Consider the following 15,741-nt stretch of genomic DNA (forward strand, 5'->3'; position numbering starts at 1 on the left):
GCAGAATATTTAGCAGTGTTTCGTCCCTGGACAATGAATGACAGGCAACTAGTGACTGCTGGGAGAATCCCCTCCTCTCAGGGATGAGCCCCTTTATTGGTTGTTCAATGCAGATGGTCAGCCTTGAAGCCATAGAAACACAATGGTCCCAATAGGTTCTGTTTACATATATTTATGCATACACATACACACATGTCCACATACATATGTAACAAATATAATTAGAGAGGCTATCAAGTTGAGGGGAGACATGAGAAGGGTTTGAGGGAGGAAAGGGACAGGGAAGTGATGTCATTCTATTTTGGTTAAAAACATCTTTAAAAGAGTACCATGAGGGGCTGGAGACATGGCTCAGCAGTTAAGAGCACTGACTGCTCTTCCAGAGGACCCTGGTTCTAGTCCCAGAACCCACATGGCAGCTCACAATTGTCTGTAACTTCTGTTCCAGGATATCTGACACCCTCACAAAGATGTTAATACAGAAACAACTATAAATGCTTTATACGGAAGTGGATTAGAGTGTATGCATGTCATGACATTTTTTTTGCAAGTGTACTTGTGTGTGGCATATGGGCACACATGGAAGGGGTGTGCATGTTAACGTGTACATGTAGAGGCATGAAGTTGCCATTGCGTATCTTCCTCAACTGCTCTGTGTTTTATCAAGGCAGGGTCTCTTGGTGATTATGGACTTCTTCACCAATTCTGGCTTGTTTGCCTATCCAGCTTGTCCATGACTGTGCTGTACAGGCAACCATCAGGCCTTTTAAAAAATTTTATTAATTTATTCAGATTACAGCTAAACTGTTATCCCATCACTTGTATCCTCCCATTCCTCCCTCCCTCCCACTTTCACCCTATTCCCCTCCCCTAGGTCTAAGACCAAGGGGGACTTCCTCCCACACTATACGGTCATAGGCTATCAAATCTCATCTTGGTAGCCTGCTTATTCTTTCTTTGAGTGCCAATCAAGCCTTTTTACATGGGTCCTAGGGCTCCTTAATACAGACCTCACGCTTACAGCAAGCACTTTATCTGCTAAAGCACCTTGCCAGCCTACTGACCATGGGATCCTTACACTAACAGAAATTTGATGTTCTCCAGAGAGATGTTCAGGTGTGTATCATAACACAAAAGATAAGAACTGGCCAGGTGGTGGTGGCACACCCCTTAATCCCAGCACTCTGGAGGCAGAGGCAGGTGAATCACTGTGAGTTCGAGGCCAGCCTGGTCAACCAAGCAAGTCCAGGACAGCCAAGGCTACACAGAGAACCCCTGTCTCGAAAACCAAAAAAAAAAAAGAAGAAGAAGAAGAAGACGAAAAAAGAAAACAAACAAACAAACACCAAAAAACAATTAGCCAGGCAAGATGGAACAGGCCTTTAGTCCCAACAGTTGGCAGAGGCAGGTGGATTTTTTAGTTGGGCCACCGTGGTCTACAAAGGGACATCCAGGACAGCCAAGGCTACACAGAGAACCCCTGTCTCGAAAACCAAAAAAAAAAAAAAAAAAAAGAAGAAGAAGAAGAAGAAGACGAAAAAAGAAAACAAACAAACAAACACCAAAAAACAATTAGCCAGGCAAGATGGAACAGGCCTTTAGTCCCAACAGTTGGCAGAGGCAGGTGGATTTTTTAGTTGGGCCACCGTGGTCTACAAAGGGACATCCAGGACAGCCAAGGCAACACGGAGAAACCCTGTTGGGGGGTGGGGGGAAGATTAGGACTAACGTGTATACATGCATGAGTATTCTTTCTGAGCTTAGAAATGTAAATGTTTAGAAACTTCATATTGTTTGTACACACAAGTGAGTGCTGAGGATGGAAAGCTTTACTTTTGTACACTTACTAGATTGTTCTAAGAAGCAAAACTGCTTTCATCTAAAAGAAATATCCAGTGAAATACTTAAGAATAAAAAATATGTGTGAGCCAGGCACACTGGTACATGCCTGTAATCACAGCACTCAGGGAGGCAGAGACAGGTGAATCACTGAGTTCGAGGCCAGCCTGATCTACAAAGCAAGTCCAGGAGAGCCAAGGCTGCATAGAGAAACCCTGCCCCTGCCAACAAAAATAAAATAAAATTGTGTTGTAAAATAAGACATTAAATAGTACAGAGGTATATAAACCGGAAATGGTAATCACCAGGTAATCTGTTTTAAATTTTCTCACAATACTTCAACATACCATGTCAGTAAAAATAGATCCTGCTTACCTGTTGTAATAGCTTTTGAGTATTTCATTATTTAAATACGTTGTGACCTAATCAATTTTTTGTGGACACACTGATTCAAGGTTTCATGGTTATAAATAGTAATAGTAAATTTCATATGTTCATTTTTAGCTGCGTGGTTCCAGAAGTGAAGTTGTGACAGCCTGCTTTAGGGAAGACTAGCAGTTTCTAGTCCCAGCAACAGCTTGACAACTGCCCAAAGAACCCTCTTCACACACATCTGACTAGCCATTCCTCATGCAAACAGAAGAAAAGACCTTGCTTAGGGTAGCAGTAGGCAGTGTTCCCCCTCAACCTGCTGGACAGTGTTATGTGCCTAGAACTAGAGTTGTACATTACGCAGCAAAATTCTTGCTAGTTGGAGCTGGATGGTGCTAGAGATTGTAAGAAGAAGGGGGAAAAAAACCACATGGAAAATAAGTCATTTGTAGCTGTTGGAGATTAGAGAGCTGGATCTCAACATTTGCTTTTTTAGTGTACCAGCTTGGGTGACTTGCAGCATCACCATCTGGCAAAGAAGCCCCATATCTGTCCATTTCCAAGTTAGAAATAATTACAAGCTCCTGAACCTAGAAAAGTCGCGCGCGCGTGTGTGTGTGTGTGTGTGTGTGTGTGTGTGTGTGCGCGCGCGCGCGCGGTGGAGAACAGATTGGAATAGACGAAAGAAGTGGTTGGTTTTGTTTGTCTAAATCATCTGCCCTCAGATCTCTGGCAAAGTCTGTGCAGTCTCTGTACTGTGTCTACATACAACACATGAGCAATGGGCACAACTATGATAAAGACACTGTCCTCTTCCTGCTTTACATATGGACTTCCTAGCAGTTCCAGGTTGTCCTAGGAAGGCAACCTTGGAGGTACTAGGTTACTGAGTAGAGCTCCGTAGGATGACCCTAGATTTGTTCTCAACTGTTTCAATTCCTGCACTGAAAGGTTTTCAGTCTATTGTACACAGCCAGTCACTTCAGTATAACATTTATACATACAACAGACGTAAAGGTGTAGAAAACCAAATTATAGCCATGTGTTTTGAAAAGTAAGGCTAAAAGTGCTTCCTTTGATTGCACAAAGTAACTTACAAATTTTATTTTTAATCACATACATATGTGTGCATAAATAAGTGGTCGGTTCCTGAAGAAACCCGAGGCTTCAAGGTCCTCCTCAAGCGAAGTTACAGGTGGTTGTGAGCTAACCAGCATGGGTTCTGGGATCCGATCTTAGGTCCTCAGTCTTAACAGCCAAACCTTTACTCCAATTCCTCAAACGACTATTTTTTTAAGGCTTTGTATTTAAAAGGAAACTACTTGTAAACATATGGCACTCTCAGTTAAGTAATGAGCTCAAATTAAAGAACCTCGTCTATGTACTGTGTTGGAAAAGCTATTAATATGCTTTCTTTAGTCTGAGTCAGATGCCGAGTGAATTTCCGGCCTTCACTCAGCCATATTCTTTGCAGTTTTACACTCTTCTCTCACATCCTCCTTCCATACCTCACATTCTCCCTCCTCTTCTTCCATACTACACATTCCCTCTCCTCTCCTCCTCTCTCCTCCCCTCCCCTCCTTCTCTCTCTCTCTCTCTCTCTCTCTCTCTCTCTCTCTCTCTCTCTCTCTTTCTTTTTCTCATCCCTCCCCCGGCCCGCCCCCAGTCAGCATCCTCCTGTTAAATCCCATGCTAGATTCCTCTTGGTCAATTATCTTCCAGTCTCTGTGTCTCCCAACAACCTCCCTCCGGAGGCCTTAGCCCTCTCCTATGGCCCTGTCCCTTCTCGGTACCCTCCCCTTCCCGATGCCCCGCCTCCATCCACCCTTTCTAGCGAACGCCTACCGTCTAGCCCCTGCCTTCCCCGCCCTCGCGGTTGGCTGGTCCTCGCTGTCCCAATTCCGTAACCCCGCCCTTCCACTAAGCCCCGCCCCTAATATTCCCTCTAGTCCCGCCCCGCCTTGCTCGTCCCGCCCAGTTCGCTTAGACCGCCCCATCGCGCCTCCGGGCTCCTCCCTTGCAGCACTGCTACAAGTCGGCTCCTGCGTGCTGACGTCACACGCCAGCGACAGTGACGCGCGGTCCGTTCCTCTCTCCCCAGCATTAGCCTCAGGGTTTCTGGGCGGCAACGTGCGGAGTCCTTACCTTGAGCCGGTGCAGTCGCCGGCACCCGGGAATCCATGGTCTCTGTGACGAGGCGGGAGGACGTGGGCATCAGCTAGCCTCGCAGTCCCACACGCTGCCGGTCCGCGCCTGGCCGAGCCACCACGAACCGGTGAAGTTGGGGGCGGTTCCCAGGCACTCCCCCTGTGCCGCCACCGCCGCCGCCTGCGTTTCCAAGGGGTCAGAAACCGCCGTGTTTGTTTCTTCCGCGTAGCCAGGGCGGGTCGCGCGAACGCTGAGCGTGGCCCGACGGTGGCAAGCTTGACGCGTCAGCCAGAGACCAGTGCCAGGTGTAGGAGTCGCAGTCTGGGCTGTGTGCGGCTGCTGGCGGGAGGGGGACAGACTTGCTTTCTCTTAGAGCATGTCACTTTCAAAGTGCACCGCGGTGCCTCTTACTTAAGTCCTGTAGGAAGACACTGCCGCATCTAGACCGGTGCTTATGGTCGCCACTGTTAACTCTGACTCAAGTCCCCTGTCTTTGAGGTGAGTTTGCACGTGGGGAAAGCGGTGAGAGGCAGATTGGTGAACTCACTGGGGATGAGAAGACCTGTATGGATCTTCGGTAGAGTGCATGGGTACTCAACCTTACGTGTTGGCACTTAAAGCACCTTCACCTCATTAGACTGTTAACTCAGAGGACCTGTGTGTGGCTCAAAGCAATTCTTTGATATCGTCGAATGATAACGCAATCTTAGTGGATGATAAGCAGTCATTTAAACGATTAGATGCCTTTGATCGTCCCAGCATATTATAATGAGGAGAAAATGAACAGCAGTTAACTGATTACCGTAAAACCTAACGTATCACTTTTCTTTCCATGGATTGACACAATTTCCAGTATTAGAAGTTTTACTACTTTAATAATCCAGTGTAACTCTGGGAAGGGGTCCTGGGGTTTTTGCGAGGCAGGTGATCTGAGTTATATACCCTGCCCATTTTTTTTTTTTTTTTTAATTCTCTCCTGTAAGATCTCTGAGAAGCAGAAATATTTTTTTTTGCAAAACTATAGTCTGCTTTTTATTTCTTTTTTCTTTTCGTTTTTTTAAATTAATTCATTCATATTACATCTCAACAGTTATCCCGTTCCTTGTATCCTCCCATTCCTCCCACCCGCTTTCCCCTTACTCCCCTCCCCTATGACTGTCACTGAGGGGGATCTCCTCCCGCTGTATATGCTTATAGGGTATCAAGTCTCTTCTTGGTAGCCGAGAAGCAGAAATATTTTTATTGCCTACATAAATCACATCGGAAATGTTTGTGACGGCTTAAAAGCCCTAGTCCAGTCCACGCAGTAAGTAGAGGTGATGGGCCGCAGCCAGACAGAAAGACCTTTTGTTTCTAGTTTCGAGGATCTGGAGGTCTATATTTAAAATTGCCTCTTGTTCTGGTGAAACCCAAGTAAGCTATTTTGTGGGGAAACTGGTTTTTACACACACACAAAGGTCTGTCAGAAATCTGATACAGAAGGCTGCGGAACTTCACCACAGCAGTTCTTTTGAGGTCGTATTAATAATGCATTGGCATTGTCTTCCAAGTGGATTTTATTCTTCTAGTCTGTTTTCTTGTCTAAAGCGTGGACATGCTAGCTTTGCACGCATGTAAAGTTTTTATTTGCATGCTAGTGGTTTTCTCCAATTACCTCCTAGGATGCTGCCTGAATATATTTATTAAGGAGAAAACACATACTTTGAAACAATAGTAGCATTCCTCTATTTTTTTCTAACTTTTTCTTCAGTAATGAAAAATAGAGAATAATTTTTCTCTCTGAAAAGATACATTTACCCTTTTCTACAATTTAGATTATCTCTGTTGTTTTGGAAGATGCCCCTGTGCCTGCTGGCAGTACCAGGGAGACTTGTTGGCATTTGTTCCTAATGTTTTCCTTCAGAATAACCTGTCCATCAAATATCTGAAACAGCTAGTGCTTAATGCCTGTCAGTGTGTGTGTTCATGACAGATGACCATGCAGTTTTAAATTCCTGTATTCTGACAGTTTTCATATGTGGTTTGTAGTATTGTATCAAACATTGCTTATTTGTAACAGTTTTTAGAAAAATGGAAAGAAAGATAATCTAATTTGACTAGAGTTGAGGTAAATTTTTCTGGAGCATAATTGACATTCTGAAGAGAAACTTAAAATGTTAAGGTGAAGAGTTTGGAAATGGAGAATTGTTCAAGGGTATTATTTTTCTCAGTGCTCGGGACCAAACCAGGCCTGGGGCATGCTAGGCAGGTGCTTCTGCCACCATCCTTGTAGCCCCATTCCTGCTCAGTGATTGAAGTAGGGCCAGCGAGATGGACCATACTGAAAGGCACTTGCCACCAAGCCTCGTGTCTGATGACCTTAGTGCAGTCCCCATGACCTACCACCTATAGTGGAAGAAAAGAGCAAACTCCCACAAGTCTGCATAGCTCACACACACACAGACACACACACACAGTCTTTCTTTCAATACATAAGTTAAAAGATTTTTTTTTTTAAAATTTAAGTAGGAGAAATTGATTTGCTCAGTGTTCTTCCTATTTGTATCAGTATACACAGCTGATTAAAAGTTAATTTTGTTGTTTTGATTGAGAAATCTTATAGTTAAAAATTCAGGGGATAGAAAAGATTGAAGAGTTCTCAACTCTTAACTTTCCTTCTTCGAAAGCAATATTGCTGGTTTGTTTTGTGTCCTTGCAGGGGTATTTCTTGTATACTTGTGTGTTTACATGTATATAGATATGTATATAAATAAATGTAAACATGAACATACACATATGTTTTCCTTTTGCCACACTTGTGTTTGTTAGTTGCCAACTTGATGCAAATCTAGACACATCTTGGAAAAGAGACTCTCAATTGAAATGTTGCCTCCATCTGACTGTCCTGTGGACATGTCTGTATTTTCTTAGTTGGTGTGGGAGAGCTCAGTCTACTGGGGGTGGTCTTGAGTTGTGTAAGAAAGCCAGCAGGTGGTGTACTTTATTTTCTTTTATTTCATTTCATTTGAAATTGTTTTCTGGTATGATAACTTAGTTGTAACATCTCAGAGCTATGAAATAGGTAGCTCACGTTTTCCCTCTGGTGTGCATTGACCGCAGAAAAGGAGAGCTTCTCTTGTGTTCTGAAACTCATTAACCAGGGATATTTAATTGCTCAGAAAGGTACCTGTGTTTATCATCATTTGATGGTAATTAGAATTATCTTTCTTCACCTTCTTACCAAGGGTGGTTCATTTGGCTTTACTGAATTAGAACCACAGTGCTCAGCATGTGGATGGCAGTACAGTGAAATAATAGGTACACTAATAGCTTCTGTCTGTTTGGTGTAGTCCCTAGAAAGGAATTGGCAATTAAATTTGGAGGAAGGGCCAAACTGACAAATTTTGTTTTTTCTTCTCTTGCCAAAAATTCACAAAACAATGATGATTATGAAATAACCTCATTATGTGGTTATTATATAATGTAATTTTATTTTATGGAATTGAGTTTTCTAAGATGAATTTATCATGATTTGCTCTCGAAGTAGTATAGTAATATGATACATTGAGCTTTCATGGTCTGGAGAGAACATTAAATTTTCGCTGGTTTCCAGATAGCCATTACACTATGCCAGTTGATTCAATGTAGACCGTGTTTGGAATGACTTTTCCTCTCTACCTCACTGTTAATGGCTGGGATTTTATGATAATATCTTAATTCTTCTTTCTCTATGGTTGTTAACAGTGTTCCCATTATAGAAATTGAAATGGAATCTGATTATAATGTCATTTTTAAAGTTGAAGAAGGCTTTTTGTCACAAACTTGGATAAGTTATAATTACTAATTTTACTACAGGCTGGATTTTGACCTTTAGTTTTCAGGACTATAACAAGAATTCTGTAACTGAAGAAAATTGAAAATTTTTAGATGACTTTAAAATTTTAGTTCTGATGGATGAGATGAAAACATCAACTTATTAATATGGTGAACTGTAGCAGAAATTTTAAGTTTCCTCAACGTCCATCTCCACCTAGAAAGGAACATACATTGGAAACATGTTTGCTATGAGTGGAAACAGAGAAGAAGCTGGGTGAATAAAGTGTCAATTTCAGATTAAAATGGTGAATTCATGTATGTCTGCAGAACAGAAAGCTTGCCCCTGGACTGTGTTGATTGCTGCTTTTATGGCTTTCTCACATGCTTCCATTTTTAAGATTTTACTATCTACTGTATTTTTTCTGGCTTAATCTAAAATTATAATTATTAAAGCTACTCTATTAGTCATGGTTCTCTATAGAACCAGAACTAAAATAATGTATGTATGTATGAATGAATGAAAGAGGATTTATTAGAGTGGCATACAGGCTATGGTCTGGCTAGTCCAGTGATTGTCATCAAATGGAAAGGCAAGATCTCTAATAGCTTTTCTGTCCACAAGGCTAGTCTTCAGTCCTGAATTAGATTCTAATGACATGAAGGAGTGCCTCAGCGGTAGCGTAGATGAACTTGCCAGCAAGAGTGAGAGCAGGCAGGCAAAGAGCAAAGCTTCCATCTTCCACATCCTGTCACAGAAGGTGTAGCCCGGATGTAGGGTAGGACTTCTCATCTCAGATGATCCAGATTTGGAGTGAGTCTCCCCATGTCAAATGCTGAATCAAGTAAAAACCCCTCAAAGGTGCACCCAACTGCTTGGATTTCACTTGATTCTACATGCAGTCAAGTTGACAAGCAAGATTAGCTAAGAAGCTATTAACAACTTTATCTTGGTTAGATAATCTTTGAAGCCTGATAATCAAACCAGTTCATAATAAGTTGGCATGGTGAACAACAAACAGCTAGGAAACTCCTATCCCACCACACCTGGCAGGAACACGAAAACACAGTCCAAGAACAATTCTGTGTTTTGAAGAAACTGAGGTAAAAAAAACTCTTGTTTTCTGACAAACACTCAGAATTCTTATAGGACTCCATTCTTGGACTGTGTTCCAATAGATATTTCTCCAAGATGCTTACATAATATATTTGCAAGTTTTAACATTTGTGTGTGTGCTATTTTTTTTTTCCCCTTGAGACAGGGCTTCTCTGTGTAGCCTTGTATGTCCTGGACTCACTTTGTAGACCAGGCTGGCCTTAAATTGTTATCAGTCCTCCTGCCTCTGTCTTCCGGAGTGATGGGATTAAAGGTGTTCAATACCATGCTTGCATAGTCTTTGATTTTAGATTTTACTCTAAGAAAATCTGTACAGTAAACATTAAAACATAAGTACAGAAATTTTACCTGAAGTTGTTGAGTTGTTGAAACGACTTTGAGAAATTGTGTCTTAGTCAGATTGTATTACTATTATTAAACTGATAATGCTACTGAATCATGTAGGAAAAAGATTGCCTTTATGTGTCTGTATTGTTAGTATGTTTAGGATTGGATGTTTCAAAGCATTATAATAAAGCTGAAACATCTCTGTTTTGTTCTGTGAAGTTTGTTTGACCTTCAGTCAAGATGTTAGATGTCTTTTAGTTAAAACTTGCTTAATCTCTGTCCATTCTTTTTTGTGTGTAGTGTATCTATAAAAATGCCTTAGGAAAGAACCATGGAGAAGTATGTTAGACTACAGAAGATTGGAGAAGGTTCATTTGGAAAAGCTGTTCTTGTTAAATCTACAGAGGACAGCAGACATTATGTTATCAAGGAAATTAACATCTCAAGAGTAAGTAAAATTTTAGTTCAGTTGCACAAGTAATAATCTGGTTACAAGAGGACATTGTATTAGAGAAACGCATAGCCTAATGAGAAAGAGTGCTGTAATCTCACTGAGGACCATTAATTTCTCAGGAATCTGTTCAGCTATTTTCTGAGACAGGCCTGTACCTAAGTGTAGAAACATATACTTACTGTCTTATAACTTAACCTAGATTGGGGACCCTAAGAGGGTTTCATACCGATTCAGTTCACTCTTTGTTAACTCACTGTTATATATTACTGACGGACTTTTAAGTTTCTTACTAGTGGTTTTACTATTTTACTTTTTTCTCCCATTTAAGATGTCCAGTAAAGAAAGGCAAGAATCAAGGAGGGAAGTTGCTGTGTTGGCAAACATGAAGCATCCAAATATTGTCCAATATAAAGAATCATTTGAAGGTCTGATATATTTTGTAAACATTTAAAATAAGCTCTAAGACATTTACAATTTTAGAGTATTTGCCTTATAAGGAATTATTTTGTGATTGTATTTTTATGGAAAAATGGTTCATTTGTTTGCTTGTTTGTTTAATACGTGTACATGTAAAGTATCAGTTTGAGTCTAGGATAGTATTGACACCAAGCTGTCCCTTGTGGCATAATACTGCCTCATTATTATTGGTGCTTACTTAAAAAGAAACAGGATAGTGCAAACATTTGAAGGGAAAAATTGACAATAATTAATATCTTAAACTTAAAACTCCACATGAGTATTCCTGCCACTAATACTGAGAAAATGTTCTGATCTCCGTTTTCTAAAATAATTTCCCTATTTTTGACAATTTCATACATGTATAATGTAATTTAATCATATTTCACACACCTCATTTCTCTCTTCATTCCAGCAGCCCCTCTTCCTCCTTTCATGGCCCCTCTCTCTCTCTCTCTCTTTCTCTCTCAATAACCCACTAACTTTAATTAGGGTCCCTTGCATGTGTGCAGGGGTGGGGTTGTTTATTGAATCATGGGCAGTTTACCAGTTGAGTACATCCTTGAGGAAAGCTGACTCCTTCCTCAGCATCCAGAACCTGTCATATCTTTTCATGTAGGGGTGAGCCCTCATGTGCCCTTCCCCAGGCCGTGCTAGAGTGTTAACAGGCTTCATCTCTGCCTAGAAATACCTGAACGGTTGAAAAGGGAGGCGCATTCTATAGGTGTGGCTTTGTTGTCTTTGTTGTGCCTCAGTTTAAAGCTATACCTGTTCATGACACACGTTCTCAGTTCCTCTAATTTCACCCTCATTCCCCCTAGGAATCAGCGTGGTCCACAACGCAGTGTTTATTCTTAGCCTGCTTTCTGTGCCTACACGACACATTCTATGTTAGGGAAACAAAGTGCTTGTTTTTCCCTCGGCCTTTGCACCACAGTGCTCAAGACTTCTGTGACTTAAAAGGTGTGGGAGTCTTTCCAGCAGCAAACAAGCATCTTTACAGTGGATAGCAGCTCCAAGCCCTCTTATCTAGATCACATCAGACACTGTCTGCCTGCAGATGGTGTCACATTGCCTGGATTGGGGACACTGTCCTTGCTGTCTATATTTCAGAACCAGCAGCAAGTCCAGACTTGTGACTTTCTGCCAAACAAGCTCCAAATGGACGTTCCTATGACCTCCTTTTAGATCCGATTAATTTGCTACAGCAACTCACAGAACTCCAGGAGACACTGTACTAAAATTTATAGTAAACATGATATATATACATATGTATATATACAGTCTTTTATAATAAAACACATGTACATATGCCAAACTGTTAGAAAGCAATAATTAAAACACCTGGGGCTTTTGGCGTCTAAATTAAGAGGTAGTAAAGGAAAGAATGCTAGAAATAGCCAAGCAGTGTGCTTGTGCTGAGTTTTTCTAACTCACATCTCGGTGAATGGTTTTCTGTCTGGCCTTAGTTATTCTCTGACCTGTCATTGTCACTTGGCTTACTTGGGTTTTGTTTTTGTATTTTGTTTTGAAGTTGAAACTGTTTCAGCTTCCAGCAATTTCTAACGTAGTGGTTGTTTTGGATTTTAGGGCCTCTTTAAAATCCTGTGAGCCTCTTAGTGATAACGGGGCTTTTGTGTGTCTATACTCTTGTCTCTATGTCTCTAAGAGGAAACACTTCTCTGTTAGTGGTGTATCTAAGTAAGTGCTGCCTGGTGTGGAGCCGGACACCTGCAATATTAGTACTGGGGAGGCAGTAGCAAGAGGCCTGTGAGTTTGAGGCCAGCCTGGGCAACAGCATATGGAGACTTTGTTTGACAAGCAAGTATTCAGGCAGCGGGTGGATGGGCGGGAGAAGAGGTGGGACGATGGGAAGGAGACAACACATGATAACTTTCCCTCTAAATAATAGGTATCTGAATGGCAGAGAATAATAACTAGTTCATGTGCTAAATCCCCAACATTTCTCAAATTTCTTTGTGTTCCCTGTAACCTCTCATAGTTCCCCTCCCCCTTTGTCCACACTCCAGTGCTTGAGATCAAACACCTGGCTTCATGTGTTTTGAGCAAGCGCTTCCACTAAGTTACATCTCCAGCTTTGTTTGTTTGTTTGTTTGTTTGTTTAGACAGAATTTCTCTGTATAACAAGCACTGGCTGTTCTGGATTCACTTTGTAGAACAGGCTGGCCTCAAACTCACAGAGATCTGCCTGCCTCTGCCTCCTGAGTGCTGAGATTACAGGCGTGCACCATGGAGCCTGGCTTTGTCATACAGATTCTTAATTAGTTTATTCTAGGTACTGGTTGTCATGGTATACTATAAACGGTATATCAGAAGAGCATATAAGAGCTCTCAATGAGAATGTTACCACAGGGCCTGGCATGCTGGCACACGCCTTTAATCCCAGCACTCGGGAGGCAGAGGCAGGTGGATTGCTGTGAGTTCGAGGCCAGGCTGGTCTACAAAGCGAGTCCAGGACAGCCAAGGCTACACAGAGAAACCCTGTCTCAAAACAAACAAACAAACAAAACAACAACGACAAAAAAAAAAAAAAAACAACAACAAAAAAGAATGCCACCACAAACTGAGAGGGAAGTGCTTCTAGAAATACAGCCATTGTGCACACCATAAGGACATGAGAACTGGGAATGCCACCCTCTCAGTTATTGTAAGTGATAGTGACCACTTTTCTTTTGTGGAAAAAAAAAAGAAAGTTGGTGGTGGAAGGAATGATTGTTTTGTAGACCTTCCTCCGTGCATAGAGATATAAAGGTATAAGAGATACAAAGTGACAACGGCCATGTCCCATCTTCATGCTGTTCACAAATGTGTACACTGTTTGTTTGTTTGTTTGTTTGTTTTCAGAAAATAAAAGAAATCACTAGGGGCTGGAGGTGGAGGCTGGGCCTTATTCACTGTTGAATCCTCAGACTTAATTATAACATTTATTGTTGTGTTTGTGTTTTGTGAACAATTAATTCAAGTGAGTAATTCAAAACTGAAAACTGACATTTCAAGTCTTAAAATAAGGGCTCTGAAAAATTAGTGGGAAAACGTGATTTTATATATCATCTTTAAGGAAACTGAGCAAAGGTGTATTATTCTGCGTTTTATTTATGTTCTCGAAGTATTACGGTCACCGTGAACCATGTCATTGTAGCACCTGCATAAGCAGAGCCCCTAGACTTTGTAGCACCTGCATAAGCAGAGCCCCTAGACTTTGTGCCCTAACATTTAGAAGATGGTCTGCTCTATTGTTTAGCTGCTGCTGCTTAGCAAACCTGTAAGTACCTTAATTTAGCTGCTTTTTATGCAGTATTTAAGATGGAATTTAATGTTTGTATTTTGTAGAAAATGGCTCTCTCTACATAGTAATGGATTACTGTGAAGGAGGGGATCTGTTTAAACGAATCAATGCTCAGAAAGGCACATTGTTCCACGAAGACCAGGTGGGTTGGCATGGAGGAGCTGATTGCTACCCCACTACCAAGAAGCAGCTCAGAGTGTGATTCTATATGGCTCCATTTGGTGGGGGTGGGTGGGGCCACGTAGAGCAGGGGATAGAGTCTCATGTAGCCCAGGCTGGCCTAGAACTTCTACTTATCTCACCTCTACCACCTGAGTGCTGAAACTGTAGACATGTCACCACACCCAACTACCTATATTCATTTTTAACTATGGATGCTAATAATAATTGCTAGTGCAGGCTGGTATCAGATCTAATATTTTAGTCACATCTCTAATTAGTTACCATCTTTGTTTAGTTCCCTGTCTCATTTCCTATCTATGATATAGTCTGTATGTGTAGTATAAACTGTATCCCCCACACACGTGTGTGCGCGTCCGTTACTTGTTTGTAACCTAATTGTTTATTATAACTGATTAATTATTCTGTGTCTTTTCAATCTGGCTTATTGCTCCCAGATAATATCTTCCAGAAAAATTGCTAAATAACTCTAGCTTTAGAAGCTTTCTATTTGCAGCTGCATGAAATCTGATTTGACTACTGGGGTCTCTGAAGTATGGCCCACCTTACCTAAGCAGCCTTATTTTGGGGTATTTTTGAAAATTTATCTATCTCTTGTCATTTATTTTAGCAGATACTTATGGAGCATGAATTTTTTGTTGTTGAGCTTTGTATTTGTATGTCCATTGCAACTAATGTAAAATAGACACACACACACACACACACACACACTTGGTAGATGGATCAAGGCTCCAACAGCTTTATTTTTTTCTCTTAGTCCTTTTTAACCTTAATAAAAACCCCCATACAGGAAAAAAAAAATCACATTACAATACTACCTCCTCCTCCTTTCTTCCTCCTCCTCTCCTTCCTTCCTTCCTTTCTTTCTTCTTCTTCCTCCTCTTCCTCCTTCCTCCTTTTCTTCCTCCTCCTTCCTTCTCTTCCTCCTCCTTCCTCCTCCTTCCTCCTACTCCTCCTCTTTCCTCCTCCTTCTTCCTCCTCTCCCTCCTCCTCCTTCCTCTTCCTGTTCCTCCTTCTCCTCCTCCTCTTCTTCCTCTTCTTCCTCCTTCTCCTCTTTCTCCTCTTCCTCCTCCTCCCTCCTCCTCCTTCCTCCTCCGCCTTCTTCATCCTCTTCCTTCCTCCTCCTCCTGCTCCTCCTCTTCCTCCTTTGGTTTTTCAAGACAGGGTTTCTGTGGCTGTCATGGACTTGCTTCGTAGACGAGGCTGCCCTCGAACTCATGGAGATCCGCCTGACTCTGCCTCCTGAGTGCTGGGGTTACAGGTGTGCAGCACCACATCCAGCTTACAATCATTTCTTAGGAGTTTCAGTTACACATAATGACAAGTTTCTTTTTTTCTTTTTGGTTTCCCTGTGTAGCATTGGCTGTTCTGGACTCACTTTGTAGACCAGGCTGGCCTCGAATTCACAGCGATCCGCCTGCCTCTGCCTCTCAAGTGCTGAAATTAAAGGTGTGTGCCACACACCCGGCCAAGTTTCATATTTTTAAAAATAAGTTATTCTAAGTCCCGTACCTGATTGCTCAGTTTCCCCTGTGGTTTCTTCTCACACTACATCTCTATCCTAAACAGTTTTCCTATTACAAATTAACAATTTGAGCAAGTTAAATATTTTTAACAGCCAGTTTCTTTTGTACTGTCAGGTAGTTTGCAGTTACAAGAAAGGAGATAGACATAATATTATTCTGACTTTACAAAATTCTTGTTCATATAGGCATAGTTTACCATCTACCTATTCTTATACTGTTTTCA

At 41.6% G+C, this 15,741-nt stretch overlaps 1 protein-coding gene across 1 annotated transcript in view; it reads left to right on the forward strand.

The window, feature by feature from the left end:
* The first annotated feature begins 4,306 nt into the window (after positions 1-4,306).
* The window catches only part of Nek1 (NIMA related kinase 1), a 125,820-nt gene continuing 114,385 nt past the window's right edge, over positions 4,307-15,741 (forward strand). Inside the window, exons 1-4 of the mRNA XM_051170046.1 lie at positions 4,307-4,857; positions 9,896-10,043; positions 10,378-10,474; positions 13,857-13,954. Coding sequence (XP_051026003.1) covers positions 9,927-10,043; positions 10,378-10,474; positions 13,857-13,954 — 312 coding nt within the window. The 5' untranslated portion in view covers positions 4,307-4,857; positions 9,896-9,926. The remainder of the gene's footprint in view (positions 4,858-9,895; positions 10,044-10,377; positions 10,475-13,856; positions 13,955-15,741) is intronic.

This window comes from Acomys russatus, chromosome 27, assembly GCF_903995435.1.
Source record: "Acomys russatus chromosome 27, mAcoRus1.1, whole genome shotgun sequence".
In the NCBI taxonomy this organism is placed as follows: Eukaryota; Metazoa; Chordata; class Mammalia; order Rodentia; family Muridae; genus Acomys; species Acomys russatus.